At 60.4% G+C, this 27,262-nt stretch overlaps 2 protein-coding genes across 4 annotated transcripts; both read right to left on the reverse strand.

Moving 5' to 3' along the window:
* Positions 1–342: 342 nt before the first annotated feature.
* Positions 343–13,346, reverse strand: ABCG4 (ATP binding cassette subfamily G member 4). Of its 3 annotated transcripts, none has more exons than XM_021540490.3 (15): positions 12,913–13,346; positions 11,267–11,504; positions 8,648–8,765; positions 8,440–8,572; positions 8,187–8,237; positions 7,904–8,049; positions 7,525–7,648; positions 7,218–7,332; positions 6,937–7,073; positions 6,757–6,855; positions 6,453–6,621; positions 5,864–5,964; positions 5,162–5,320; positions 4,950–5,068; positions 343–4,868 (listed from the first exon to the last, which is right to left on the reverse strand). In XM_021540490.3, the coding sequence occupies exons 2-15, from the start codon at positions 11,493–11,495 to the stop codon at positions 4,643–4,645; spliced, it is 1,926 nt and encodes a 641-aa protein (XP_021396165.1). In that variant the 5' UTR covers positions 11,496–11,504; positions 12,913–13,346; the 3' UTR covers positions 343–4,642. The 3 variants fall into 3 exon arrangements, with proteins under 3 accessions (XP_021396165.1, XP_021396164.1, XP_021396163.1); XM_021540489.3 differs by lacking the exon at positions 12,913–13,346 and adding an exon at positions 12,712–12,829; XM_021540488.3 differs by lacking the exon at positions 12,913–13,346 and having other exon boundaries at positions 11,267–11,540.
* Positions 13,347–18,230: 4,884 nt separating this feature from the next.
* HINFP (histone H4 transcription factor) lies at positions 18,231–23,511 on the reverse strand. Its single transcript, XM_077788015.1, has 9 exons — positions 23,289–23,511; positions 22,588–22,814; positions 21,740–21,851; positions 21,161–21,313; positions 20,573–20,650; positions 20,360–20,480; positions 20,132–20,270; positions 19,925–20,049; positions 18,231–19,367 (listed from the first exon to the last, which is right to left on the reverse strand). The coding sequence occupies exons 1-9, from the start codon at positions 23,449–23,451 to the stop codon at positions 18,854–18,856; spliced, it is 1,632 nt and encodes a 543-aa protein (XP_077644141.1). The 5' UTR covers positions 23,452–23,511; the 3' UTR covers positions 18,231–18,853.
* Positions 23,512–27,262: the final 3,751 nt, after the last annotated feature.

The following is a 27,262-nucleotide window of genomic DNA, read 5'->3' on the forward strand; positions in this document are numbered from 1 at the left end:
GTCACATCCCACTGAGGGCAGAGCCCCACACGCTGCCCTGCAGGACAGAGCTGGGCAGGGCAGCAGAACATGTGAGAGATAAACAGAATAAACAACCTGGAAACCAGCACAGACCAATTATGGCTTCTGCTTTGGCAGGGGGCTGACAGACAGAGACTTTCTACAATCTCAGAATCATCAATACCTCAGATTGTGACACCTGGGTGCTGCCCTGAGAGGTGCCAGCCCACCCAGGGGTGCTGGGGCTGAGGGGGCCACACCTGCATATTTGCACCCCAAATTCACCACCCCCCATCACACGTGTGCCCTCGAGGCTCTCAGGAGAGGCAGACATCCAGAAAGTACACTATAAATATAAGTTTTATTGATGTGTGAAACCCAACAAGTACAGCTGGCATCTCGGAAACACCGACACGAACCGCAACATCTCCTCCTGCCCGACGCCTCCCGGGACCCTCTGCTGAGCAGCAAGCTGGCACCTGGCACCCCGACCCTGCGGGGCACTTACCTGCATGTGCAGCCCAGCCTGGAGAGCCCCAGGCCTCACCTCCACCCTGCCTGGTTCCTGCCAGGCTGCAGCTGTGGGCAGCAGTGCCCTGGTCCTGCTTCACAGCCTCCTCCCAGCAAGGTAAGAAAGACCTGGGCAAACGCCACCCAGAGCAGCTGCCACAACAGAGCTGTGCCAGCAGTCTCCCTCGGCCTTCCAGCTGTTACCTGTGCCTTGTTTTGGCAAGCTGTGCCGGGGAGAAAGCAGCTCACACCTCTGGTCTGAGTTTCAATTCTCTCTGCCAGGTGCCCCCCTGGCTGACGTGTGCCCCCGCTGCCCAGCCTGGTGTGCTGACATGGCAAAGCTGGGAAAGCACAGGGTGCAGCGTGGCAGGGACACACACAGAGCCCGTGGCACAGGGACAGGACAAACGCTGCCCACACACAGTGAGAAGGAAACACTGTTTTATTGCCTGATTTGGGAGAGGGGTGAAACCCTGGGAGAAGCCCCATCCCCTCCCTGCTCTAGCCCAGTCTGCCCTCCAGCAAACCCCAGCCAGGTGATGAAGCATTTGCTCTTCTTGTGCGTGTGACAAAAGTGGCCTGGACATGCATGGAGGTGAGTGGCCATGCCCCTGCCTGCCTGCCTGCCATCACAGCACCCGTGAGAGGCAGAACCTGACACAGCCAAAGGGGCTGAAGCAGCTTTTGGTGGCTCAGCTGATGTTCCCAGGGAGCCAGAGTGTTACAGGGAGTTCATGGGCACTCTGTGCCCCTGTGACTCTGCTCAGATAATCCTGGACCCTCCTTCCTGCCCCAACGGGGGAGCCAGGGAAGCCCACCCTGTCCAAAGTCTGTACAGACCCCTGACAATTCCTGTTCTCTTCTGCCCCGCTCTCCACATGGACACCACATAATAAAGAGAGCTGAACCAACATATATTAGGGTAAGAGCCTCTTTTGGAAATCTTTGCCATCTCCTGATATTCCTCCCCTCACAGCCTCGAATCTCTGGGCTAGCTGATATTCAGGGGGTTGTGTGAGGGGGGGAACATCACCAGAGCCACACTTTGGACCCCCACCCTCATCCACTCAAAGTGCATCGCTCAAAGGCAGGGGCAGGAGAGGAGGTGTGGGGGAAGAAGCCTGCTCTCCTCCATCACACTCCTGATTATCCAGACGGGTTCTCTCCTGGCATTCCTGCAGCCAGGAGCACCCACGGCTCTGCTTCCCTGCTCTGGTAAAGTGCATCCTTGCTGCTTCCCTAAGGGCCCCCTGGAGCAGGATGGCTGCACCCTCTCCCTCTGCCGTGCCTGGGCAGAGAAAACCACCCAGGCAGCAATCCCCGGGGTGCTCAGCCCAGCCTGGGGGCTCAGTGCAAACTCGCATTTCCCTGCACCTTCCACCACCTCTGGGACTGTCCTTGAGGCGAGGGCAAGGACACCTTGGCAGCGAGGGTGCCTTTGCCCTGTGCCACTCCCCTCACTCAGCAGCCCCTTCACACCAGCACATTCACTCGTGTCCTGCTGCCCTGGGGACGAGCAGCCTGCCCCGCCACCCCCTGCCCAGAGCCCTTGCCCAGCTCGGGGACAGCCGTCCTGCAGCTCTGGGGTTTGTCCTGGCCCTCTGCCCCGCAGTGGGCACACACCTGGGCAACTGGGACGCTGCACGGGCACAGGAGGCTGTGCTGAGCCCTCCTGGGCATCCCGGGGGTGCTGCCAGCTGCCCCATCCCAGCAGTGGGAGCCACCTGGGAGCCCTGGCAGTGTTGCTCCGAGCTGGGGAAGCCTTTTCCACGAGGTTTCTCTGCAAGCAGCAGAGCCTGGTCAACAAAGCGTGGGGGGCACGGCCAGTGGCAGTCCCTGGTGCCTGCTGGTAGCCCCTTTGCTCCACACATGAGTCCATCTTGTCCTGGTCCTCCTGGGAGCGCTGGTGGCCCTGAATGTGATGGCACAGGGCTGTCCAGGCGTGCTGGGTGCAGGACACAGTGCTGGGCACAGCAGCACCCCCAGGACCCACCACGAGAGCCCCAAATGCCAGGGGGGAAGCAGGAGCTGTGCACAGCTGCCCCACTGACACCTCCTGCATCTCGGCATCCATCCAGGGAAAAGCCTCAGCCCAGCACAGACCAGTCCCAGCCCAAGAGCAGGGCAGAAGCAGGACATCAGTGCCATCAGCTCCAGGGACAGGGAGATGGAGAAGGGTGACAGCCCCACATCCCCCCTGCCCATCCGTGCACCCCGTGACAGAGCACAAGGATTGTCCCCCACTCCTCCGTGCCCCTGTGGCTGTGGTTGGCAGCACTGCAGCCCTCCAGCTGGCACAGCTCCACTGCAGGGCACGGCACTGAAAGGAGATCCAGGAATTTTGTGAGGGACGGTGAAAATTCAGACAACAGCCCCTGGAGAACCCTGATGCTCAGTGTGGAAAGGGCAGCAGGGTGTGTCCTGCTTCCAGACCCTCGGTGCAGGAGAGCCCCATGGCCAAACATTGCTCGATGCCCTCCAGGCAGGGGAGACTGGGCTCTGCTGAGTGCCCAGCATCAGTGTCAGGCCAGCCCCGACCCAAGCCAGCCAAGCCAAAGCTCAGTCTCCAGGGTTCTGCTGGAATCTGGCATTTGCCCTGCAATCCCTGGCTGCTCAGAGTGCCAGGAGCAGCATCCCCAGGCTGACCTGAGCCAGGGCTTGCCAAAACCCTGTTGTTTGCCACGCCTGTGGGTGACACGTGCAGCCCGGTGCCCGCAGTGCCAGCGCACCCACGGAGCCTGTGCTGTGCAGGTAAGCTGGGTGCTGTGTTCCAGCACAGCAGCAGATGCCCCACCAGCTCTGGGCTCAGCTCAGTTCCTCTGGAGAGCCACAAGGTGCTGAGTTGCCTTCTCTCTGCAAAGCGTGGGACTCTGGAGCAGCCACCACGTGCCACAAGGGACCTTCTGGTACCAGTCACTAAGTGCCAAGGCCTTCCCAGTGTCCGGGTCACCCGCTGCATTAAACCAGCCTGGGATCTCACCTGGTTTCCAGTTCAGGCACTGCTGGGACCCCCTTCTGCACAGTGTCACCCTGGGGGGGTGGCACTGTGACAGGCCAGGTGTCCTTGGTGTCCCTTCCTTGCACAGTCAGTGCTGAGCGAGGCTCGTCTGCCCTGTCCTGCTGAGACAGCCCCAGTGGAGCTGGGGGGGAGAGGTGGCAGGGAAGGGCTCAGGGCCAGCTCTCCTCCTGCAGCAGAGCCTCCAGTGATGACACAGCTGAGCCCAGCCCTGGTTTTCAGCCTCCTGGCACAGGCAGGCTGTGGGAACCCAAATCCTCCTTGCTCCATGCAAGGGACCAGTCACTCCTCTCCGTGTTGGTAGATTTGGCTCAGACCTTTTTGTCTCAGACCCCAGAGACAACAGGGACTGAAGTGAGACTCCTTAAGGTCTGAGAACACAGTCCTGCTCCCACAGACCCTGCTGTGAAGATCCCATCTCTGAGGATGATGTCCCAGCAGGAGCCTGAGACAGAGCCCCACATCCTCCTCTACCCCTCCACCAAGACTGGGATGCAGTGGGGTTTGTGGTAGGGGGGAAAATAAAGAAAAAAAGGGAAAAAAAAGAAGGAGGGTTTGTGCAGGAAGGAAAGGGGGATGAAGCAATCTCTTGTGGTTACAGTGGCAGGAAACTCTAAAGCCTGGTGCAATGTCACCTATGGCATCTTTGGGCTCTTCTCAGCACTGACTCACACGCTGCTGGCCAGGACGAGGAACGGGGCCACGAGCTGCCCTTCCAACTCTGCAGCTCTCTGCTCCCAGCCCAGCCCCAGCCCAGAGAGGATCCTCCCAGCCGTGCTGGGCTCAAACCACCCGGGCTGGGCTGTCCCTGGTGTCCCCAGGGCAGCGCCAGGCAGGGACAACAAGAGGGGACCCAAGCTCCGTGGGGCTCGCCAGTCCTGGGGGGGAGAGCGGCACATGCCGGGGCTGTACAAAACGTTTTTGCAATGAAGAGTGTGTGGAAAGGTTAAAACAGTTCCGAGATGTCTCAAAACCCTTCTCGACTGAGCCAGGCCTGGCTGGCACCTCCCAGTGCCTCCGCCACGGTCCGGGACCTGCAGGAGCACCGTGTCCATCTGCAGAACATCTCTCACAGCAGGCCAGGCCCGGGAGCGGCACCGGGGCCCCACGGCCCCTTTATCTCTCAGATTTGACCTTGTACCTGAGGACCAGGTAAGCCAGGAGCCGCAGGATGACGAAGAAGATGCCCAGGATGAGGAAGTCCAGGTAGAGCTTGGCCTCCTCCACGTCCAGCTCCTGCAGGATCTTGATGGGCTTTTGGAAAGGGCAGAATTCCTCGAGGCACTCCAGGTCCTCGCGCTCCATGGCGTAGATGGTGAGGATGACCCCCTCGAAGCCGTACCTAGGGCAGAGCACACCCCCAGCGTCAGCAGGGTCCAGGGGAGCCCAGGACAGCGAGCTGTGGCCAGAGCTGGGGGCCCACCTGACGTAGGAGACGTAGGAGCTCCACTGCAGGTAGGTGGGGATGGTCTTGAAGCTGACGAAGAAGCCCGAGAAGAGCAGCACGGGGATGGCAGTGACGGGTCCCACAAAGGTGGCCACCTGGGGAGCAGAGGGGGTCACGGCCCTGCCCCACCCCACACGGTCACGGGGCCCCTTGCAGCTCTCCAGAGAGGAGGCAAAGCCCCGGCAGACCTGCAGGGAAGTGGAAGCAGCTCCGATGAGAAGCCCGAGGGACTGGGCCACCAGGGCCGTGGCGGTGGCCAGGGCGGAGAAGAGCAGGAAGCGCGTGGCCTCGGGGGGCTGGCCCGTCATCCAGTAGACGATGCTGCAGTAGGCGATGGGGCAGATCACCTGCAGGGGACAGAGACACCAACACCACCCTGCTGGGCCCACCACGAACGCAGGGAACCCGCCGGGAAGGAGGGAGGATGTCTGACTGCAGCTCAGAAGCTGAATGGTTTATTTATTATAACTGCACTACAATAATCAATATACTATTTAAAGGAGATATTAAAACTACAAACCTACTTTTTCTAACTGCCATATCCAACTCACTCCCAACTCGTGCTCCTCTCTGAGAGCCCAGCCCCAGGTGGGTTGGATTGGCCACCAGGCTCAAACAATCCTCACCAGAACCCAACCAAGCATCACCCCAGGTAAACAATTCTCCACACACATTCCACGTGGGAAAAACAAGGAGCAGAAATAGAAATTTTCTCTTTTTTCCTCTGTGCTCCTCTATGAAAAAATCCTGAGAGAGAGAAGAATGTGCCTGCCCCAGGGCCCCACGGCCATCCCCACCCCACTGAGCTCCCTGGGGGACGAGGGACCCCTCCCTGGGGCACCGGGGCTGTGCCAAGGGTGCCACAGTCACCAAATCCACGGAAAGCTCACCTGGAAGGGCACATCTGCCATGGTCTTGGCCAGGTAATAGGCTTTGAGGCTGTACCAGTAGTTCAAGTGCTCCCTCAGGAATACGGTCATCTCCTGGGGGACTGCAGGGAAACAAGGAGTGAGCAGCAGCAATTCCCTGCCCTGGCGTGCTCCAGCTCCTCTCCCTGGTGCAGGCAGGTGGGATGCACCAGGTAACCCCCAGCCTGCATCATGAGAGGGTGCCCAAACCTCCACTGGGGAAAAAAAAAAATCAGTGACTGATATGGGAAATTTCCACGTGGAAAAGTCAGCTTGGGGCTTTGCAGCAGGTTTACACACATTTTCTCAGATTAAAAAAAATAAAAGATTAAAATTCCAGCATTCTGCTTTGAGCCAACAAGGGTCAAATAGCCAAATTATAGCCAAATAAAGGGCAAAACTGCAATACAGGCAAACAGAAAGTTTTCCCGTGTTCTTCAATATTTTTTTTCCCTTCTCTCTTATTTTCCCCATTTTGCCCGATCCCTCTGGCACACCCACACTGCCCCACAGCTGGAGCACCCCAAGAGCTGGGAGCAGCGAGGGGGTTTTGGGGCAGGGAGCTCCTTACAGGTGAGGATGGTGGGCATGAGGGCGGCGAACATGAGGAAGAGCATGGAGAAGAAGAGGAAGCCGGTGTTGTTGAAGACCTTGCCCGCGTCGTTGCCGATGTGCAGGTAGAGCAGCCCGATGAGCACCCCGATGCAGATGTGGGACATGAACCGCAGGTGGGTCAGCACCTGTGGGCACAGCGGGGCTCAGCAGGGCAGGACCACACCCCAAAAACATCCCAAGGGAGCAGCGGGCAGCCCATGGAGCTCCTTGCTGCTGCCAGCCCCAAAAAACCCCAAGCCCGAGGCCTGGCCCGGCCTCACCGTGTCCCGTAGGATGCAGATGAAGGTTCTCTTGAAGAGGATGCAGAACTGAGTGGAGGTGCTGGTGGCAAACGTGTGGCTCTCGATGTGATCCACGTCCTGCAAGGCCAGGGGGACGCGGGTCAGGCTCATGCTGCGGGGTCCCCGCTGGCACAGGGGGCTCCTCTCAGCCCCACTCACCGTCCCACACGTTGGGCACGAGGAATCTGCCTTGTCAGGGCTGCTCTTCTTCTCAGCCATGGTGCACATCCCGTTCTGGACAGCGCGGAACAGGACGGGGTTGAGGTCCCCGTACTCCCCTGAGGCCACCTCGATGACTGTGGGGGAGGACAGGACCCCTGAGAGGTGCTGAGACAACCAGCACCGAACAGGAAGGGCACTGGCATCTCCCTTGGGCAGCCCCCAGGGCTCGGGCACTGGGTCTGGAGCTCGCCACCCTCTGCTGGGGTGGGGACACTCACTGAAGTCAGCGGGGTTGTGGTACGTGGGGCAGTGGAGGCCGAGGCCCTTCAGGTAGGGGATGAGGTTGGTCACGACGCCCTTGAAGATGCACTGGCCCTGGCTCAGGATGTAGAGCTGCACGAGAAAAGCAGAATGTGGCAGGCGCAGGGCAGCCAGGGCACTGTCACCCGCTCCTGCCCCAGGGTGACACAGCCACCCCTGCCACACCCCGGCCACACGAGCCCCCAGGTCAGATGCCTGCAGCCCACCCCTCCCGTGGCCTCTCTCCTGCTCATGGGGCCAGAGGGAGCCTGTCCCAGCCCAAACCTTGTCGAACATCTCGAAGAGCTTGGCGCTGGGCTGGTGGATGGTGCAGATGATGGTGCGCCCGCCCTGAGCCAAGGAGCGCATCAGGGACACCACCTGGAAGCAGGAGGCACTGTCCAAACCGCTGCGGCCACGCAGGATGGGGTGGAGAGACAGGGACAGCAGAGAGAGAAGAGCAGAGTTGAGAGGGGGAGAAGAACATCCTAAAGATGCCCCCACCTGCCTCCCCTTGTGGGCACCCACCCCTCAGGTCGATGCAGAAGAGCGTCAGCCCCAGGGCACTGTCCCATCCCGTGCTCAGGTGGGCACCAGAGGGTGCTGGCCGCGGCAGCAGGGGCAGCCCAGCTGGGCAGGCAGTGCTGGGAGCCCTGTGGCTCACCTGGTGGGCTCATCGAAGAACATGACGGGCGGGTTGTTGACCAGCTCCAGGGCGATGGCCAGGCGCTTGCGCTGGCCCCCCGACAGGGAGCTGGTGCGGGTGTAGGAGCACTCCAGCAGCCCCAGGGCCGTCAGGATCTCGTTCACCTGTCACACAGCCGAGGGTTCTCACGGGCTTTCATCCCAGCCCTGCTGCCTCCCTTCACCCTTGCCATCCCCTGCTCCCCTTGTGCCCATCGTGGGGAGAGCTGAGGGGGTCTGGGCCCAGCCTCCTCTGCACTTACCAGCTCCTTCTTCACCTCCTGCTTCTCGCTGAGCTTCAGGTTAGCAGAGACCTGCAGGGAGAGGATGGCCAGGGCGACAGCCCGTCAGAGGCAGGGGACAGACCTGGCTGCACCGTGCTCCCACCCTGTCTGCTCGGGATGAAGGGAGCACGCACAGCAGGGCTTTATTTCCACATCCCAGAACCCTTGGAAACACCTGATGTGGGCTCAGTGCCCACAAGGAGACAGCCCAGAGGATGTCCCCAGAGCTCACCATCATGGCCTCGAGCACGGTGAGGTGTGGCAGCAGCATGTCATCCTGCATGATGTAGCAGGACATCTTGCGGAAGGTGCGCAGGTCCCGCGGCCGCCCGTTCACCAGGATCTGCCCCTTCATGCCAGTCTCCCTGCAGGCAGCAGGGACGTGGGGGGGATTGGCACAGCCCTGCACCCCCAGCCCCGCTGGCCACCCCCAGCCTCACCTGTAGCCAGCCAGGATGTTCATCAGGGTGGATTTCCCAGCTCCCGAGGGGCCCATGATGCCAATGAGCTCCCGCTGGCAGAATTTCCCTGACAGGCATTTGAGGAGAGTCTTGTACCCTGCAGGGAGAGAGCAGCAGGGGTTTGGCTTCCCAGGGGCTGCCACGCCATCCGGGGGCTGTGTGTGCTCCATCAGCATCCCCAGGGCTCTGGCCACTGCAGCTGTCACCTCCAGCACGATCCCTGCCCCTGCTCCTTGGCTGATCCCACTGATTCCCAGTGCTGAAGAAGCTCCTGACCTGGATCACAGAAAGGACCAGGGAAATCCTGCTGCTAAGGAGGATTACCGGGCTGTGGCACTGCTCCTGGCCGTGTCTTCAGATGCTGATCCCTAAGGCCAGGGGGGAGGGCCAGCTCCGAGCAGGGCACAGGGGGCAGGCAGAATTCCCAGTCCGGCTGTTGCCTTCATTGGCATTCACGCCGTGGCGCCCGGCAGCAGCCACTGCTAATCAGACCTGGAATTATCTCTGCTTTAAACGCGGCTGATTAGCATTTTCTGGCAGAAGGAACATGATGTGTCGGGAGTTTGGAACAAACACAGCCTCAGGCTCTCAGGAGCTGCCCCTGAAATGGAGCCCTGGCAGGACACCAATGGGATAGGGGGATGAAAACCCCACGGACCCAGCCTGAGCATCCCTCTGATGGATCTCTCTGTGCCCCACGGGGACAGCCGCTGTGGGGCAAGGGCAACAAACGCAGGCTGAGGGAAGCCCAGAGCACTCAGCCCCACCTGGCTGGGGTAGCCCTGAGCTCGTCCATCCCCTGGGAAGGTCACCCGCACCGCCACCCCCCGCTCCTCCTCTGTGCCCCTCGGGAGCCCCGCGGCAGGAGGGGGTCCCGCGGGCAGGGGGGTGGCCAGGGGGCTGCTCAGGGTGGCCGGGGGCCAGCAGGGCTGGCAGCCCCCCCCGGCAGCGCGCACGGCTCCGCACCGCGCATGCTGCTCACGTCGGAGCCACTGCAGCTTGCGCAGCGGTTACTCCCGTTCATTGACTGCCGGTAACCTCCGGCTCGGCGCAGCGGGGCCGGCCGGGGCTGGGGGCTGTGGCCAAAGCCACCGCCGGGGCTGGGGGCTGTGGCCAAAGCCACCGCCGGGGCTGGGGGCTGTGGCCAAAGCCGCCGCCGGGGCTGGGGGCTGTGGCCAAAGCCACCGCCGGGGCTGGGGGCTGTGGCCAAAGCCGCCGCCGGGGCTGGGGGCTGTGGCCAAAGCCGCCGCCACCCGCCCGGACGGGGCAGAGAAGCGCTCCTCCCTTCCCCATCCCACGGACCCCGCGACCCCTCGGCTCGCTCCCCCCCGGTCCGGCTGCCCCAGCCTTCCCCCGTCCCTCCCTGCAGGGCACTGGCCCGCTGGCAAGCAGCCGCTTCCCTCCTGGGTGCTACGGCACAGTCCGCCCGCGGCTGGGCCAGGGATCCTTCTGGGATGCTTCCCCAGCATCCCAGAAAAACAGGGAGGCATCATCCCGGCAAAATTGGGAGGCATCATGCCAGAAAAACAGGGAGGCATCATCCCAGAATAACAGGGAGGCATCATCCCAGAAAAACAGGGAGGCATCATCCCGCATCCCAGAAAAACAGGGAGGCATCATCCCGGCAAAACTGGGAGGCATCATCCCAGAAAAACAGGGAGGCATCATCCCGGCAAAACTGGGAGGCATCATCCCGGCAAACAGGGAGGCACCATCCCGGCAGATGTCAGGGCTGCTCCCAGCGTGTTCCAGCGCCTCGCTTTCCCGAGCTGCACGGCCCGGGGACAGGGGCAGAGCCCCATCCAGCATCCCTGGCTGGCAGAGCCCCTCAGCGAGCCCTGTGACCTCGGTCCCCGCCTGCCTTCAGCTTCTGCAGATCAGCTCACCCTCCATCTTACCGGGCTGCCTGATTGGCATCCCATTAACTGAGAGCGCTAATTAAAGCAGACTACCACCCACCAGCTGCCATCTGCCTCCCCTCTCCCCTCCCTGAGCTCTCGGCCAGAGTCGCACACAGGGAAGGGGCCACGGCCTCGGCTGCACAGGGAGAGGAAATCCCCCACAAACCACACCTTCTCCTTGCCAGGCTCTGAGCTGGGGCACCCCTGAGGTCTCCTGCTGCATCCCACAGTGCTGTCATACCCCGAACAGCAGGGCTGGGGAACCCATCCCATCCATTGTACCCCAAACAGCAGGGCTGGAGGAATCCATCCCATCCATTGTACCCCAAACAGCAGGGCTGGAGGAATCCATCTCATCCCATCCCATCCCATCCCATCCCATCCCATCCCATCCCATCCCATCCCATCCCATCCCATCCCATCCCACCCCACCCCTCCCGGCCGGCCCAGGGTGTCTGGCCAGGTTTCCCTGGAATGCGCTCTGCCTTCCCCTGGCATTTCAACTGCTGCGGGACACGAGCCTTGCCTCCTCCCTCCCACGGGCACCCGGCACAAACAAGCAGCCACAAAGAGCCCCTGGCGCTCGGACGGAGCGGGGTGAGGTCATGGATGGCACGCAGAACCAGAACGGGAACGCGGTGCGAGAGCCCTGCAGGTCCCCTCCCCTCCCTGCCCTTCCCCACCCGCCAGCTCCTACCTCTCTTCCTCCACCAGGATCCCTCCCGCACGGAGTAGGACAGGTCGATGAACTCGATGTTGACAGCCGAGCGCTTCGGCAGGTGGGAAAACCTCTGCGCCTCCGTGATGTGGTTCTCCACCTTCTTCAAGTGGGTGGTGAGCAGCGGGGCGTCCGGAGGGCCGGCGTGGCACACCGCGTCCTCCAGGGCGATGGAGACGCAGGCGGGATCCATGCCCTTCTCTGCCATCCCGCCGCTCTGTGGGGAGCGCACGGGCATCGCCTGGCAGCGGGCTCCCTCTCCCCGGCACTGCAGGGAGCAGCCCACAGCAGCTCCTGTCTCTCCTTCTCCTGCTGGCTCCAGCCCCGCCGGCCCCTCCGCCCAGCTGGGGCCAGCACCCACATCTGGCCGGGAGGATGGAGCCAGCCGAGCCTGCGCCCAGGGCGACGAACAGCAGGATTTCGTTCAGCTGCACAGTCAGTAATTCCTGCCCCTCCTGCAGCCTGGGCCGGCTCTGCTGCCTGAGCTGCTCAGCTCCCCCAGCCCCGCGGGTCCCTGCCCCAGCCCCGTTTGTGCCGCTGGGCCCAGGATGGAGGGTGGGAGAGCTGATGTCCTGCCCTGGGCCTGGATGTCCCCAAGGACTCTCCAGGAACCAGCCCTGCCCTGGCCTTAGGGAACACAGGCACGAAATCCTAAACAAGCAGATGATTCCAGCTGCTTTCACGCCGTGCTCCTGGGGCAGGGCAGTCCTGGGAGCATCAGAGCCTCAGACAGTGCCGGGGTCCCCCCGGGCTTGCTGCGAGAGCCTTACCAGAGCAGGGAGGGGGCCCTGCTGCTGCCATTCCTTCTCTGCCCGGCTCATCCTTTCACCTTCCGGGCTCTTTGGGCACAGCCTCGGAGGCCAGGCCAGCCCTGAGCCGGGGCCGTGGCGCTGGCAGACCTTCCCCAGCGCTGCCCTGCCCGCAGTGCTGCCCAGCGGCTGCAGCGCGGCCGGGCCCCGCGTGTCCCGGCTCGGCTCGGCTCGGCTCGGCTCTGCGGCGCCGGGGATGCTGAGCGAGCAGGGCGGGGAGCGCCGGCTCTCAGCGCCTGCGAGGGGCTCGGGGATCGCCCCGGCAGCGGCAAAAGGAGCTCGGGCCGTGCCGGAGCTCGGGCTGTGCCCTGCACCCATCTCGCCTCCCAGCCTGCGGTGCCAGCGCCTCGCTAACCTACATTCCCGGGGCTGCGGGCAGCGGCTCCTGCGGCTGCAGCGCTCCCACGGCGCCGGCAGCTCCGGGAGATCCCACCCAGCCCACCCCGGCCGCAGGCAGACCCCGCTCAGCGCTGGAAGGGAGCCAGCCCAGCCCCGGGGAAGGAGGGGTGGGGGGTTCCCCGCCCGCGGGTCCCCTCCCGGCATCCGCGGGGCGCAGCAGAGGGGCTCCGGGGGTGGTGGTGGGGGGCAGCGGGCTCCAAGCGCCCTCGGGCTCACCTTGACTCCTCCGGCTGGGCGTTTGCGGAGCGCTAAATCCCGCAAGCGGCTCTCCGCGGCTTAGCCCAGCCCCGCGGCGCGGGGTGGGGACGGGGAGGCTTTGCCCGAGGATGCTCTTCCTTCATCCCTGCTCCCCGCCGGCCCCTCCATCCCCAGCCCCCCCCGGGCCCGGCGAGGCTCCCGGCCCTCCCGCAGCCTCACCTGGCAGGCTGCGGGGCGGCGGCTCCGCTCCCGCAGCGCCTCCGCCTCGCCTCCTCCGCAGACAAAGGGGCGATGCCCGGGGGCCCGGCCGGGCGGGGGGCGGCTCGGTTCGGCTCGGTTCGGCTCGGTTGGGCTCGGTTGCGGTGCTCAGCGGCGGGAGCCGGGCTGGGCGCTGCCCCCGCGAGTGCCCGGCCCGGGTCTCCTCCCCATCCCTCCGCGGGGCTGGGTGGCAGGGCGGGCGGGGGGCTCCGGGCCCAGCCCCGCAGTGGCTAGCAGAAGCCCCGCAGTGGCCAGCAGCCCCCCGGGCCGGGCTGCTCGGGGGCGCCGCTCTCCGCCAGCCCCGTGGCCGGTGCTGCCGGGGCGGGGAGCAGGATGGGCGGCAGGATGGATGGATGGATGGATGGAAGGATGGATGGGCTGCCCGGGCGGGCAGCGCTGCCAGGCAGCGAAAAATCCTCTTAAAGGGACCGGCCCTATTTCCTCTCGCTGCCTGCCAGCAGGCCCTGAGCATCCCTGGGCACACGCCCGGGGTGTGCCAGCCCTGCCTCCGCACCCCCCTGCACCCCGGTGCCGGCTCCCATCCACATCTGGGACAGCCCCCACAGCTCCCTGCCCACCCCAAACCCCCCCGAGCGAGCCCAACGCACCCCAAAGCTGCTCCTGCCCCGCTCAGCTCTGCACAAACCCTGTGCAGACACCCCAAAACAGGCACGGCGTGCGGCGGCTTGGCGGGGTGACAGCTGGTGACAAAGGGCTGTGGCAGGGGGGTGTCCCTTTGGGGTTTTACCCCCAGCACGCCCCCCCTGGGGCAGCTCATCCTGCAGGACCTGGATCCCCCTGCACCCCCCCGGCAGCACGCCTGGCTCCCTCCTCGCTGTTACTCACACCTCTCACCCACCACAGCACTTAAACACCAGAGACATATGGAAATGAGTGGCAGCAGCAAGAGTATTAATTAAAAAACCATCTGTTGAGCCAAGGAGAGCTTTCCCCACCCCATGCCAGCTTAGGGCTGGGACAGATCTCAGGGCAGGAGCCAGGCAGAGGAGAGCAGGGGAGGGCACGAGGAGTTTTCCATGGAGCCAAGCTCCTCAGGGAGGTTTAAGTCGTGGAGCAAAAGGCACCTGGGACTCGCTCAGTTCTCTCCGTACCCAGCTGCCTCCCAGCCCTGGGGCACTCCCCGTTAGCAGGTCCCAGCCCTTCCTCCCTGCAGGGGCAGAGGGAGGGCCTGGGAACGACCTCAGGGATGCTGAACCCCTTTCTGCTCAGCTGGGCCCAAGCTGGTGGCCACGAAGCAACCAGCAGCTGCTGGGGAGTCATTGCAAGGGGAAGGAAGCAGGGATGGAGCCCGGTGCCACAGGGACATTCACATCCCTCTAATCCCCAGCTGGGACCTTCCTGAAGTGGCCTTGTCCACAGCTGTGTCCCCGTGGTGGCTCACTTGCTCAGGCCAGGGGCACAGGGAGCCTGTCCTGGTTCTGTCACCTATGTTCAGGGCTGCAGGGACAGAGAAGGCAGCAGAACCTCTTTGCACGACAGGAGAACCCGTGGGATTCCCTGCAAATATATTTTTAATGCCCCGTGGCTGGTCCTGCAGCACCCTCAGCAGTACCATCAGACATGCCCCAGCCCACCCTCTCCTTCCCTTGGGGGATGAAACTGCTTCCCTGGCTGCTTCCTAAGGAGCCAGAGATGTCCTCAAGGAGCACAAAACTGCTCCTGGCTGGAGCCAAATCTCTCCCTTTGTGGGCCCAAGCTGCTGGAGGAGAAGCCCCTGCAGAAAGGGGCTCTCAGGGCAGGAGCACAGACTCCCTGGAAGGAGCAGGACCAGCAGCAGTGCATGGAGCAGCCTGCAGGGAAGATTTTCCACCTGGGAGATGAGACCTTTGCCCACTGTGCACAGGGAGGCTGCAGGGCAGCTGGATTCCTCAGCAGTGGCTGCTGCAGCCCTGGCCAGGCTGCCGTGTCCCTGCCGTGGGGACAGGAGGCAGATGCCACACTCCAGCTGGCCTCAGCGAGCTCAGAGGGCAGCTCCACCTCCCAGCTCAGGGCCTGGAATTACCTGACACGGAGAAATCACAGCCTGCAGCACTGAAGGACAGCTCTTCAGCACCGGGCACAGGCACAGGCGCTGCCTCCCCCCGAAAAGGGGCTCTGAGCCCCCTCTGGGAAGCAGCCAGGGAATGGGTGCTGACAGCACCATCCCCAAGTCCAGCTGCAGGAAACACTCCCAGATCCCAGTCCCAGAGCATCCCCGGCCCTGGAGAGGCTGGGATGAGCCAGCCCTGCAAGAGTGAGTCCAGAACATCCCTCAGATGTCACCTCGGGACACACAGAGCTTATGGAAGGAGCAGACACTGCTGGAGGCAGGCAGGACCCAGGGTGGAAGCCTCATGGGGCCAGTGGCCACAGCCCTGGGTGGCCACAGCTCTACCTGGAAGAACCTGAGGAGAGCAAAGAGCAGATTTGGAGCTGTTTGCAGCCCCCGTCTCCCAGCGCCAGCCTCCCCCGAGCCCAGCGAGCCACGGGCGGGCAGTGCCAGCGCCGGCACCCACCGCAGGGCACATGGCAGTCGCACTCGCAGGTGTCGCAGCGCCGCAGCCAGCGGGGCCAGCCCGACGCCTTGGTGGCACAGGCCGAGATGTGGATGCAGCCGCTGCTGAGGAAAGCTCCCAGGAGCTCCGGGCTGCCGCACGACGGGGAGCACCGGCCGCCGGTGTGCCGCTCGCTGAGCTCCATGCGGCCGCGCAGGCAGATCCCTGCAGGGGCAGAGCCCGTCCCGGGGGCTCAGCCGGAGCCCTCCAGGCCCAGGAGGCTCTGGGGATGTGCCCAGGAGGTTTTGAGGACGTGCCCAGGAGGTTTTGAGGATGTGCCCAGGTTTTGAGGATGTGCCCAGGTTTTGGGGATGTGCCCAGGAGGTTTTGAGGATGTGCCCAGGAGGCTCTGGGGATGTGCCCAGGAGGCTCTGGGGACGTGCCCAGGAGGCTCTGGGGATGTGCCCAGGAGGCTTTGGGGACATGCCCAGGAGGCTTTGAGGATGTGCCCAGGAGGTTTTGGGGACGTGCCCCAAGCGCTGCTACTCACGCAGGCAGGAGGGTTTGGGGGTCCAGCGGCCGTCGGGCTGGCAGGCGCTGGCGGGGTCCCCCAGCAGCAGGAAGCCGGGCCGGCAGCTGTAGCGCACCACGGAGCCCACCCACCAGTCGTTGCCGTGCACCACCGAGTTAAAATCCGCCTCGGGCCGCCCGCAGTTCACTGCGGACAGCGATGCAGCCGGCGCTGGCAGCCCGGGCACGGCCACCGGGACAGCCCCGGGGCTCGCCGGCCAAGGATGCGGGTGGCCCCGGCTGCTGGAGGGGACACCCCCAGGGATCCCCCGGCCTTGCCCCGGCTTTACCTCTGCAGAAGGATTTGTAGCCCAGCCAGCAGCAGCTGCCGTTGCCGCACTGGCTCCTCTTCAGCTCCTTGTGCCTGCCCCTGCAGCCCCCCACGCAGATGGGAGCCGTGCCAGACCAGTACGTGTCCAGCTCTCCTGGGGCCACCGGGGGCAAGGACAGCGCTGTCAGTGCTTGCCCAGCCCTCAGAGCCCCGCAGGGACGGGTAGGAGCCCACAAAAACCCATCCCAGCCCTTGCTGTGCTGAGTGCAGCCAGCTCAGCTCCCAGGCCCCCTGTGCCAAGCCTTGCTCTGGCTCCTTACTGGGCAGGAGCGGTGCCAGCTCTGGGCACCCCATCACCCCCTCATCCCCCAAGCCCCTGTTACCTTCTGGGTCCTGGCAGGAGGCGAGCGTGGCCAGCACGGTGAGGAAGAGGAGGCCCGGTGCCATCATCTGCCCTCTTCCCCTTGCCCCTGCAAGCCCAGAGCCCTCTCTGCTCGCCCAGGAGAAAGTGAACTTGGTTTGCCACACACCCCCAGGCCAGGGGATGCTGCAGGACACGGGGGGAAGGGAGGAGACATTCCCTTTAATGCCAATCCTCTCCCCAGCAGATAATCTCTGGCAGATTACCCTGCCTGGGCAGTGTTTAAAGGGCCACTCCCCGCAGCCAGCCCCAAACCCAGCAGCAGCAGCACAGCCAAGTTTGGGGCACGCAGGGGAGGGCCAGGCTGGAGTGCTGCGAATGCAAAGCTGGCACAGGGCCCTTCTCTCAAGGCATCCTGAGCCCAGCTCTGCCAAAGCCAGCCCAGCTCTAATCCTGAGCCCAGCTCTGCCAAAGCCAGCCCAAATCTACCCCTGAGCCCAGCTCTGCCAGGGCCAGCCCAGCTCTAACCTGTGACAGGCACATTCTTCTCTCTCTCAGGATTTTTTTCATAGAGGAGCACAGAGGAAAGAAAAACAATTTCTATTTCTGCTCCTTGTTTTTCCCATGTGGAATGTGTTTAGAGAATTGCTTACCTGGGGTGATGCTTGGTTGGATTCTGGTGAGGATTGTTTGAGCCTGGTGGCCAATCCAACCTCCCTGGGGCTGGACTCTCAAAGAGGGGCATGAGTTGTGAGTTAGATATGGGAGTTAGTTAGAAAAAATAGGTTTGTAGTTTTAGTATCTCCTTTAAATAGTATATTAATGTATTACAGCGTAGTTATAATAAAGAAACCATTCAGCCTTCTGAGCTGGAGTCAGACATCAGCATCTTCCTGTCAATCCACTGGATTCACCTGAATTTACAATCCTAACCCTGAGCCCAGCTCTGCCCCAACCAGGCAGGGACAGGAAGGCTGGGCAAGGCAAGTGCCCGGGGCAGGGATGCTCTGCCTGGAGCAGGGAGCAGCCTCCAGCAGTGCTGTGCTCTCACAACACTCCTGCCTCTCCTCTGGAGGTGCTGGGACCAAGGGCTTTCCCTCAACACCCCGAAATTCCAGCAGCTTTTGCTCAGCTGCTCCAGAGGGAGCAATGGGGAAAAGTCAGTGCCCAGCCAAGAGCAGCAAGGTGCCTCCCTGTGCCCCCCATGGCACATCACCTCCACACACAGGGCAGGGAGGGCCTAAATGGCACTCCAGGGACCCCAAATTCACCCTGTCCTCGTCCAGCCACTCCAGTTCACCCTGTCACTTGTCCCTCTGGCTCTGCTCACAAGCCCAGGCTACTCCATGTTGCAGCCAGCCCTGGGGAGGCAGCAAAACTCAGCAACACGAGTGGCAGAGCTAAACCCAGCCCTGCAGTGCCACCTCTGGGGAGCAGCACGCTCCAGTGCCAGCTGCAGAGCGCCAGGAGCGCCTGGCAGCTCCTCGGTGCCCACCTCCCACGCTGCACCAGCCCAGTGCCATCCCCAGCCCAGCACGGCTGGCAGGTGCAGGGCTGAGCAGAAAAACACAGCAAACACCGCTGGGCCTGGCAGCCTGATGTTTATTTGTCTTGCCAAAGAACACTTTGCCCAGCCAGGAGCCCAAACCCCAATGTGGGGAGGGCAGCCAGGGGATGCCAAAAGCAGCAGGAAGCTCCCAACGTCGCGGTGCTGCGCTGGCCTGCACAGCTCCAGCACTGTCCTCCCAGAGAGCAGGGCTGGGCTTGGGATCAGGGGGGCAAACACCACCCCCAGCAGCAGGGGAGGCAGGAAATGTGTGCAGGACGTGCTGATGAAGGTGTGACACCCCCTGGAGAAGGAAGGGCTGGGGCAGGACAGGCCTGCCAAGGGCCACACGTTCCCAGCAGCAGAGTGTGCTCCACACCCATCCTGCCTGGGGAACACCTCACAAGGGCACAGCTGCTGAGCACCCCACCCTGCCAGGCCTAGGCCAAACCCCCCAGAAGGGTGGGAGAAGCTTGAGAGGCTGCAGTCCCCAAAAGGAGGAGGCAGACAGCTCTTTCCAGCTCAGATCACTTGATTCACACCCGGGACGTCTGTCCTTCCCTTCTCACATGCTGACCAGAACCAGCAGCCAGCGAGGCTGGGCTGGAGGCAAGCCCAGCCCTGTCCCCAAGCATTCCAGCAGGCTGAAGGTCTCCACCTCACAGGATCTGGATGCCCAGCTCCTCAGCTGTTTTCTGCAGCCTGTCCATGACGTTCTCCTCCAGCTCCAGGGCCGGGGCTGCCATGCCCTGCTGCTCCGAGGCCGTGCTGGCCATCACGTAATAGACAGTCTCACTCTGGCCCTGCTCGTTGGTCCTGCTCACCACACGGATGATGGGGCTGCTGGTGCTGCTGGCTCCTTGCTCTGAGGAGGAGGAGGAGGAGGAGGAAGCTCCTGGGAAGGGGCTCGGCCGTGCTGGCTCAGGGCTGGGAGCAGAGCACAGGGCTGGGGGCACGGGCAGCTCGGCTGTGCTGCTCTCTGCTGGGGCAGGGTTTGCTGGAGGCTCCAGAAGGATGCCCTGCAGGCTGCCCTCGCCCTCGGGCAGCACCACGCTGGGGCCATCCAGAGCCTCGCCACGCTTCTCCCTGTCCTGGAGCAGCTGCTCTGTCAGCTCCACGCTCTCGTAGCGCACCAGCTGCAGCCTCATGTAGCCATCCTCGTGCTCCCTGTACCTGGGCACAGACAGGAGGGGTCAGCCAGGCACAACCCCCTTCCCAGGAGATGGGCAACAGCCAGGAAAGGGCACAGCAGCTGAGGTTTCCATCCCTGTGCTGCACAGATGCTGTTTCAGCCTCTACCCCCATGTGGCAGCTTCAGAGCTTTGTGCCAGGCTCAATCCCCTCCCCAGCCCCTCTCTTTCCACCACTCTGTTTCACCGGGAGCATTTCAAGTCCTTCCTCTTCCCCTCCCAGCTTTCAGGCTCTGGAAACCCTTTGGAGTTTCCTCCAAAGGAAGCAGAAGCTCCTGTGCCAAGATGGATCCCTGGAGCTGGCCCCTGCCCAGCTCAGAATTGTCCCACAGAGGCAGCAGTGATGGCACCACCGCTCTGGAGCTGCCAGGCAGCGCTGCTCAGATCCCACTGAACATTTACTGCCCAGTGCCTCCCAGCCACTGGGAAAAGGGTCTTGAGCACATCTGCAAACATCAGAGCCCAGGCACTGCCAGCACAACGCAGGGTGCAGCTCCTGCACTGCAGAGGAGGCACCGAGCAGCTAAAGGTGAGCAGTACCTGAAGCGAGGATGTCCCGAGGGCCATTTGAACTGGTGCTTCTTCCTGAGGTGGACAGTGAGGTTGTTCCCCCGTGTGAAGCACTTGTCACACACGTGGCACTTGTACCGCGGCTCGGAGTCACCCTGAGGGACACAGAGAGCGACATCAGAGACAAAAAAAAGCTGAGAAGACTGACAGGGGGCATCACGAGCCATGGCTTCCCACCTCGTGGACCTTCCTGTAGTGCAGTTTGATGGAGCAGAGGGAACGTGCAGAGAAGCTGCAGGCCTCGAACTCGCAGCGATACGCCGGCTCCTTGCTGTGCGTGTCCAGGTGCTTCCGCAGGTCGATGAGGTTCTTGCAGCTGTGAGGGAGCAGAGCTGCAGCACACACACCCCCACACACCCACAGAGGCTCTGGGAGGTCGGGGAGGGGGCCAGCACTGGCCCTCACCTGTAGTCACAGTAGTCACACTTGAAGGGGCGCTCCTCGCTGTGCCGGAAGCGGATGTGGTTGCGCAGCGAGGAGGGCAGCGGGCACGTCATGTCGCACAGGGGGCACTTGTAGTGGTTCACTGGGCCAAAAACGGGGAGGAAACATCAGCCCAGAGCAGGGCAGAGCAGCCAGCCCACGGGAGCTGAGCTGGGAGCTGGGGCCTGCACTCACCGTGGTTCCTCATGTGGTCGCGGAGCAGCCTCTCCGTGGCAAACCTCTTGGAGCAGTGGGAGCACTGGAACCTCTGCTCTGCACAGGGAGGGCACAGGGAGAGCAGGGCAGGGAGAAGAGCACGGAGAGCGGCGAGCAGAGCTGTGCCAGGGGGCTGGGAACCCTGCTGGGCAGCCCTGGGTCCCCACAGGAGGAACAGCCCCCATCCTGCCTCTGCCAGGAGACACTTCCCGGAGGACACGGCCTCCAGCTGGGCCAGGGGAGGTTCAGGTGGGACATCAGGAGGAATTTCCTTATGGGAAGGGTGAGCAGATGCTGGAAGGGGCTGCCCAGGGAGGTGGGAGAGTCCCTACCCCTGGTCAGGGCACGGCTCGGCTGCCAAGGTGGGGATCAATCCCAGGCTGGACTCAATCTCAGAGGTCTTTTCCAGACAAAATGGTTCTGGAATTCTGTGGCTCCCACCACTCAGCAGCCAAGCCAGGCTGCTCCAAGCACACCCTGCCCTTGGCTCACAGGGTACAGACAGCTCCAGCCACCCAAAGACCCCAGCCCAGGACCCCCCAGCCCCTCCCTGCCCCCGGGGCTTACGCTCCAGGGCGGTCTGGCGGCGGATGTGGTCGAAGAACTTGGTGTTGTTGGCAAACATCCCCCCACAGGTGGGACAGGCCACCACCTTCTCCTGCGTGTGGCTGCGCAGGTGCTCCCGCAGCTTGCAGCGGCCCTTGAAGCTGCAGTTGCAGTCTGGGGAGGGACAGCACAGCTGAGAGCCCTCCCAAGGGACATAGCCTCACTCAACAGCAGCTTCTTCATGCTGTTTTGGCCAGCAAAGCTCCAAAATCCCCGCAGGGCAGAGCGAGATCGGCACGGTGCAAACAGTGTGGGCTCCCCCCAAGCAGTTAAGGCAATTGCACAAACACAGGAGGAATGAATGAAAGAAATCAAAGTAAAAAAAAAATCAGCTTTTCTCAAAGGTGGTGATTACACATAAATAGGAATCACTCAGCTGGATTCGCCGAGGGAACTCCTGCAGGAATATTTCACGGTCAAAACCATGAAATTTGAAAATCTGCTTTTGAAGGCCAAGAGGCTCTCTGAAAGCTGCTCCCCTGTACGTGTTTGCCACCCAGCCCAAAGCTCTCAGGAGAGGCCCTGCAGGCTCCCACTGACCTTTCCAGCCACAGAGCAGCACGTGGTTCTCCTTCCCTGCTGCCTTGTACTCGGAGCAGAAGCTGTGATCCTCCACGTGCCGGTAGAACCACTCGGGGTTGTCAAACGACCTCTGAGGGGGGCAAGGACAACAGGACAGGGTGAGAGAGAGCACAACAATCCAGGATGCTCCCACACAGCTGCAGAGCCAGCAGCTGGGCAGCTGTGCTGCAGCACTGTCGGGGTCTGCTTGCTTGGAATGACCCCAAAGTCATAAAAGTCCTTGTTCCCCTAGCCTGGCAGCTGAAGGAGAGGTCTGGAATGAGTGAAGTTGAGTTTTCCAGGTTGTTTATTCTTTCTGATCTATAAAATTCTCTCTCTGACCTGCCGAGCTCTGCCTGGTACAGAAGCCAGAGCAGTCTCCCCTGAGCCTCGGGCAGCTCCCACATCAGATACTCAGAATTCCGTGTTGTCTATTTACAGATTTGTGCCAAAGCCCTCCACCTGTGTTAGACTGTGAATCTCTGCCTTGAACCAACAGAAAAGTGTCACCAGCACAGCAAGGCATGGAGGGCAAGAGAAAGGGAAAAAGGCGGGGACACCCCAGATTCCTCCATCTTGTACCCCTGAATTACATCCTAAAACAAAATTCCACTTTTCCACCCTATGTCAATTCAACTACCACACTGCTCAAACCCTTGTGGTTTGTAACTCCTCATACAGAGTTGGCAGCTTTTTCCATGGGCTAAAATGGAAGCCACAGGTGGTTTTGACTCCGTGCCAAGGTCTGGGGACAGCCAGAGGGAAGTCCTGGGCTCTGAGACTGCCCAGCAGCACCTCCCGTGTCCCACAGAGCCCCGTGCTGTCACCTCACAGTACTCCCAGAGGCAGAGGAAGTCCTCCTGGATGTCAGGGATGATGTTGTGGCTCTGGAAGTCCAGCTGGCAGGGGCTGAGCCCCGCCTGGCCCTGCAGGGCCCGCAGCCCCCACTGCTTCAGCTTGCTGTGGTAGCAGTGGAAGTAGACGTGGCGCACCAGGTCGGCCGAGCTCGCCGGGGAGCAGAAGCCACAGCCCTGCCACAGGCAGGTGTACTCCTCTGGAATGGACAGACAGACAGACAGATGGCTCCTGTGGGACACAGACTGACTGACAGACAGACGGACAGCTCCTGTGGACACAGACTGACTGACAGACAGACAGACAGATGGCTCCTGTGGGACATAGACCAACAGACAGACAGACTGCTCCTGTGGGACACAGACTGACAGACAGACAGACAGATGGCTCCTGTGGACACAGACTGACAGACAGCTCCGCTGGGACAGACAGACAGACAGACAGACCCCAACCTTCCCTGGGCACCCCAAACCTCCCTGGGGACTCCAACCTTCCCTGGGCAGCCCAACCCTCCCCGTGCAGCCCCGCCGCCCTTTCCGTGTGGAAATTCCCCCTCAGGTCCCCGCTGAGCATCCCCGGGCGGCAATGCCCTCCTGCTGCCGTTCCCCGCGGGCTGTGCCCTCCCCTCAGGGGCCTGTTCCGAGCCCCCGGAGCCGCCCCGAGCCCCCCTCACCCAGCGGGTCCATCTGGGCGCGCTGCTCTCCGGGCAGGTGCTGCCGCAGGTGCTGCGCCATGTGCCCGCAGAACTCCTCCATCCCCTCCGCCGCGAACGAGCACTGCTGCCACTCGCAGCGCAGCACCACGGCCGCCTTCCCGCCGCCACGGCCGCCCGCCATGGCCCGGGCCTGGGCGGGGCTCCCGGGATCGCCCCGAACCGGCCCCGAACCGGCCCCGGCCGCGGCCGCGGCCTGCTCCGCCCCACGGGGGACACCGCGAGGCGGCGCACCGCGCGCGCCCGCCCGCCAATCAGCGCGCGGGGAGCCGCGGCCTGCGCGCAGCGCCCGAGCGGCCCCGGCGGGAAGCAGCGCTACGCCACAAAGGTTCCCATGCGCTTAATTCCTTAAGGAAATCCCTTAGGAAATCCCTTAGGAATTCCTTAGGAAATTTCCTTGGGAAAAAGCCGGGCAAGGAGCTGCGAGCGCTCCTCACTGACAAAAACCTCTGCCCGCCCATCCCTGGGTGTGTCCCAGGTGTTGGGGTTGGGAAAATCCGGCCCCGGGAGCTGCGAGGGTTCCTCACTCTCTGCCTGCCCATCCCTGAAGTGTCCGAGCTGTTGGGAAACACAAATTTTAAGGAATTTAGAGATTTTAGAGGAGATAAAACTTACAATTTAAAGATTTTAGTTAGAGATTTACAATTTAGACATTTTAGTTAGAGATAAGTCTCGCTAGAGTTCATTAAAATCAACGAGTAGGCCTCGATGAAGTTAAGGCTTAGTAGTTAACTAATAATTGCTTGTCAACACAATGTTTAGTTAGCTGGGTTTATAATGAAGAGTATAAAAACTGAAAAACAGCTTTTAGGAACACGTGAAAAATGCGTATTTTATGATTGGCTTTTCGCAAATATTATAATGAATATTATATGTGTAATGTTAGAAAGTGATGCTGTATTAATTCTCTTAAGTAGCATGTTAAATACAGTTTCAGGCTCCAACATCATGTTAAAATAGAGACTATGGATGTGGGGGGAATTCCTTGCAAATTAAGAACTTTTCTGGGTTTTGTGAACTTCTTCCCCTTAACCCTGGTGGTTCCATAAAGACAGAGAGGAGGTGGAAGGATGTTTGTCTGTTCTGATAAGGAGGCAGAAACTCTTTAGGTGCCCTGTCGCTGTTATCTCTGTGTGAAGAGTTTCTTGATTATCTCATCCCTTTCTTGAGCTAGGAAAAAATATATCGCAGAGTTTCTATTTTAACATTGTGTTGTAACCTAAAAATAGATTTTTAACACACTATTTAAAAAGGATTACTGCAGTATTACAAACTAACCCTCCACAACACATATAGAATTCAATTGAATATTTGCCAAAAGCCAATCATAAAATCCGCATTTTTCACACTGCCCATGGCAGCGGTGGAACGGGATGGGCTTTAAGGCTCCTTCCAACCCCAACCATTCCATGATTCCGTGATAATTTTTGGTGCTTCCGGAACAATTCCATCCGTAAACAAATCCTCACACTGAAAATCCATCCCTGGGTTGGTTCGTCCAACAGCAAACACAAACCCCACCAGTTCTGCAGCTCTTTGCTGTGAGATAAAACAACAAATTCCCTCTGCTCCCTCATCAGGTGGAATTAAATTCACATTTACTGTCCCAGCTGCTCTTTGTTACACACAGCAGAGGCACAGCTCCCAAAATTTGCTTTGGCACAGGTAAATGCCCTTTTAAAAAGGGTTTTTAATGGTTTAAACCCATTTTTGAAAGGGTTTTTAAGGGTTTAAACTCCTTTTAAATACTATTTTAAAGGGTTTAAACCCCTTTTCAAAAAGGGTTTTAAAGGGTTTAAACTCCTTTTTGAAAGGGGTTGTACAGAACGTGCCCAGGGTGTGTCATGCCAGGACACAACAGCTCCTGCAAATCCCACCACATCCCTACGGAAAACACTGCCCAAACCCACCAAAGTATCCAGAAAATGTGGGTGTGAGGATTTTTGAAAAGAAAACACCAGGTGAGAGGTTTGCATCTCAAAGAAGCCTGCCCGAGCTTTTGATCTCTGTTTTCAATGGATGGATCCTTGCTTTTTGCACCATTAAATGTGTCCTGCATCCTTAAAGAAAACGGGATCAACACTTTCTTTTTATCCCATAAAATGTGTGCTGCATCATTAAATAAAATGGGATGGATCCTTTCTTTTTGCACCATAAAATGTCTTCTGCATCCTTAAATAAACAGGGATGGATCCTTGCTTTATACCCCATAAAATGTGTCTTGTACCATTAAATAAAATGGGATCAATCCTTTCTTTTTACCCCATAAAATGTGTCCTGCATCATTATAAAAAGGGATCGACCCTTTCCTTTTGCACCATTAAACATGTGCTGCATCCTTAAATAAACAGGGATGGATCCTTGCTTTTTGCCCCACAAAATGTGTCCTGCATGCTTCTTTCTCAAGCGACAGAGTTCATCCCTGTGCTGGGCAGAGCCCCTGGGAGCAGCAGGAGGAAGAGCAGGGTTTTACCTGATGGCCCCACGAGCTGGCAGCAGACTCCAGCGGGAGGGAGATGGAACTGGGAGCAGCAGCCCGGTGCCAGGCTGCCCCTGCTTTTTCCTTTTCCTTTTCCTTTTCCTTTTCCTTTTCCTTTTCCTTTTCCTTTTCCTTTTCCTTTTCCCTTCCCTTCCCTTCCCTTCCCTTCCCTTCCCTTCCCTTCCCTTCCCTTCCCTTCCCTTCCCTTCCCTTCCCTTCCCTTCCCTTCCCTTCCCTTCCCTTCCCTTCCCTTCCCTTCCCTTCCCTTCCCTTCCCTTCCCTTCCCTTCCCTTCCCTTCCCTTCCCTTCCCTTCCCTTCCCTTCCCTTCCCTTCCCTTCCCTTCCCTTCCCTTCCCTTCCCTTCCCTTCCCTTCCCTTCCCTTCCCTTCCCTGGCAGCTCCTGCCCCAGGCACAGCTGGAGCTGTGCAAAGCCCAGAGCAGCCTCTGGGCTCCCAAAAAGTCAGAATTCCTGCCCAAGGGAGACCTCCAACACCCCGTGGGGGTCTCACACCCACACAGGAGAAAATGCCCATCCCAAGGCTTGTTTTCCCTGACAGATTCCTCAGCTGGAAGAAAACTTCCTCACTGCAAGGCTTGCCAGCATTTTGCTTTGCCACGAGGTTTTTCTGCCCAGAAACCTGCATTTTTCATCCATGAAATGCCAGCTCAGACAGGAAGGAAGCTCCTGGGGAAGAACCCACACTGACCATGCAAAGTGGAGCGAAACCCAGATCCAGGGATTTGCATTTAAGCAAATCCCAAGCGAGGTATGGTGCTGGAGACATCCCTAAATTCTAGAAAACCCATTTCCGCCAGGCTCAGCTGGAAGTGTCCCAGGGAGTTGTGAGCACAGGCTTCACTCTGCTCTGGGAAGCTCATGAGGGACAGATCTTCCCCAAATTCCTGCAGGATCCGGGAGCTGGGACTCGTCAGCAGCACCAACAATGGAAGCAGGTGAGTTCCAGCAGCTCAGATCTCCACAAGCTGAGGCATCTTCATGGCAACATCAGGGAAGGAACAAACTGTGCTATCCTTGGGCTCCTATTGAAAAAAAAACCCACAAAAATTTGTCTAGAATAGACATGTGACATCTTAAATGCCCCCAAAATTTAATAGTATCAATTAACGTGTTCTGCCTTCTCCAGATTGAATTTATATTCCTTCACAGTGCTATGCTTTATTATCATTATTTTTTTTTTCAAAAGGCAGTTAGATCAAAGTGATGTGAAATTGGATTCAATTTGCTTGGAAATTATATCAACTCAGGCCTAAATGAGTATTTTCTTCCCTGGTGCTGCCAGTGGAAGAGTTGTCTGAAGTTCTGACAGCTCAGCACCAGAAACCTCTGGATAATCCACTGGAAGCAGCGGGTTCAGCTGTGTGATAACTTCAGCCTGGGGTTAGAGGGGTTGAGTGTTGCTGAATTAAAACAATTTGGGCAGAGGAATAATTGAGG

This window comes from Lonchura striata, chromosome 23 (assembly GCF_046129695.1).
Source record: "Lonchura striata isolate bLonStr1 chromosome 23, bLonStr1.mat, whole genome shotgun sequence".
NCBI classification, from domain to species: Eukaryota; Metazoa; Chordata; class Aves; order Passeriformes; family Estrildidae; genus Lonchura; species Lonchura striata.

What these genes read in the sequence shown, in the direction of transcription:
- ABCG4 (XM_021540488.3), bottom strand. Translation starts at nt 11,525, where the DNA reads ATGCCCGTGCGCTCCCCACAGAGCGGCGGGATGGCAGAGAAGGGCATG. An exon ending in AACATCCTGGCTGGCTACAG is followed by an intron (nt 8,573 to 8,647) that starts GTGAGGCTGGGG and finishes TGCTGCCTGCAG; the next exon opens with GGAGACTGGCATGAAGGGGC. An exon ending in CTGCTTCCACTTCCCTGCAG is followed by an intron (nt 5,069 to 5,161) that starts GTCTGCCGGGGC and finishes TCTGCTCCCCAG; the next exon opens with GTGGCCACCTTTGTGGGACC.
- HINFP (XM_077788015.1), bottom strand. Translation starts at nt 23,451, where the DNA reads ATGGCGGGCGGCCGTGGCGGCGGGAAGGCGGCCGTGGTGCTGCGCTGC. An exon ending in CGCCCAGATGGACCCGCTGG is followed by an intron (nt 22,815 to 23,288) that starts GTGAGGGGGGCT and finishes TGTCCATTCCAG; the next exon opens with AGGAGTACACCTGCCTGTGG. An exon ending in TCGGGACATCCTCGCTTCAG is followed by an intron (nt 19,368 to 19,924) that starts GTACTGCTCACC and finishes GTCTGTGCCCAG; the next exon opens with GTACAGGGAGCACGAGGATG.